This window comes from Corvus brachyrhynchos, unplaced genomic scaffold, assembly GCF_000691975.1.
Source record: "Corvus brachyrhynchos isolate BGI_N302 unplaced genomic scaffold, ASM69197v1 C11491705, whole genome shotgun sequence".
Lineage (NCBI taxonomy): Eukaryota > Metazoa > Chordata > Aves > Passeriformes > Corvidae > Corvus > Corvus brachyrhynchos.
In genome coordinates this window covers 1-404 of record NW_008243914.1, presented here as the reverse complement: position 1 = coordinate 404, position 404 = coordinate 1, and the positions used below count along the sequence as shown (strand labels likewise).

Here is a 404-nt window from a genome sequence, read left to right as displayed (position 1 = left end):
CGTACCGTGCTGAGCTGGGACTGCAGGTCGATCTCCAGGCTCTGGATCGTGCGCCGCAGCTCCGTGATCTCCGTCTTGCCGCTCTGCAGCTGCTCCGTGTTGATGGCCACCTCCCGGTTCAGCTCTTCCGTCTGCAGCGAGGCAAAGCCGTGCCCTCAGAGCCCCAGCAGCGGGCACAGCCCCTGCCCTGCGCCCGCTGCTTGCCGCCAGCTCCTCACCTTGCTGAAGAACCACTGCTCGGCATCCCTGCGGTTCTTCTCCGCCAGGCTCTCGTACTGCTCCCGCATCTCCGCCAGGATCTTGGTGAGGTCGATGCCAGGAGCAGCGTCCATCTCCACACTGATCTCCCCACCCACCTGCCCACGCAGGGCAGTCATTTCCTGACACAAAAAGAGACACAACAC

The 404-nt window shown here is 63.9% G+C and overlaps 1 protein-coding gene across 1 annotated transcript; it reads right to left on the bottom strand.

The window, feature by feature from the left end:
- Window positions 1-5: 5 nt before the first annotated feature.
- LOC108449399 (keratin, type I cytoskeletal 14-like) lies at window positions 6-387 on the bottom strand (the record flags this gene model as incomplete). The annotated part of the gene is made up of 2 exons (XM_017745355.1): window positions 219-387; window positions 6-131 (listed from the first exon to the last, which is right to left on the bottom strand). Coding segments are annotated over exons 1-2 (285 nt in total), but the record flags the coding sequence as incomplete, so codon positions are not given.
- Window positions 388-404: the final 17 nt, after the last annotated feature.